Genomic DNA, 575 nt, shown 5'->3' with positions numbered 1-575 from the left:
TGTCCCCATTGATGTCCCCATTGATGTCCCCACTGATGTCCCCATTGATGTCCCCTCTGTCCCCAGGCTGGCCCAAGCTGCACCTTGAGGTGTGGCCCCATTGATGTCCCCATTGATGTCCCCAATGTCCCCTCTGATGTCCCCACTGATGTCCCCTCTGTCCCTAGGCTGGCCCAAGCTGCTCCTCGAGGTGTGTCCCCATTACCCCATTGATGTCCCCAATGTCCCCATTGCTGTCCCCAATGTCCCCACTGATGTCCCCAATGTCCCCACTGATGTCCCCAATGTCCCCTCTGTCCCCAGGCTGGCCCAAGCTGCTCCTCGAGGTGTGGCACGTGGACGCATGGGGCCGGCGCGGCCTGTCGGGGTACGGCGTGTGCCACGTGCCCAGCGCGCCCGGCTGCCACCGCGTCACCTGTGTCACCTGGCGGCCGCGGGGCACGCGGCGGCAGCGGCTGCTGGGGACAGGGGGACCCGAGCTGCGCGTCCCCGAGGTGGCGGCCACCGCCGCGGGGGACAGGTTCCGGCTGCGCACCGAGAGCGCCGGGCGCGTGCGGCTGCAGCTGGGCGTGGTG

The 575-nt window shown here is 68.0% G+C and overlaps 1 protein-coding gene across 1 annotated transcript in view; it reads left to right on the top strand.

The window, feature by feature from the left end:
- LOC121356991 overlaps nt 1-569 on the top strand; it is a gene marked incomplete at its 3' end in the record, with an annotated part of 1,877 nt that extends 1,308 nt beyond the window's left edge. Inside the window, exons 5-6 of the mRNA XM_041473908.1 lie at nt 78-190; nt 304-569. Coding sequence (XP_041329842.1) covers nt 78-190; nt 304-569 — 379 coding nt within the window. The remainder of the gene's footprint in view (nt 1-77; nt 191-303) is intronic.
- Between the last annotated feature and the right edge of the window lie 6 nt (nt 570-575).

The sequence above is a fragment of the Pyrgilauda ruficollis genome, unplaced genomic scaffold (assembly GCF_017590135.1).
Source record: "Pyrgilauda ruficollis isolate IOZ18807 unplaced genomic scaffold, ASM1759013v1 scaffold3079, whole genome shotgun sequence".
In the NCBI taxonomy this organism is placed as follows: Eukaryota; Metazoa; Chordata; class Aves; order Passeriformes; family Passeridae; genus Pyrgilauda; species Pyrgilauda ruficollis.
Note: the sequence above shows the minus strand (reverse complement) of the source record. Positions and strands in the feature narration are given on the sequence as shown.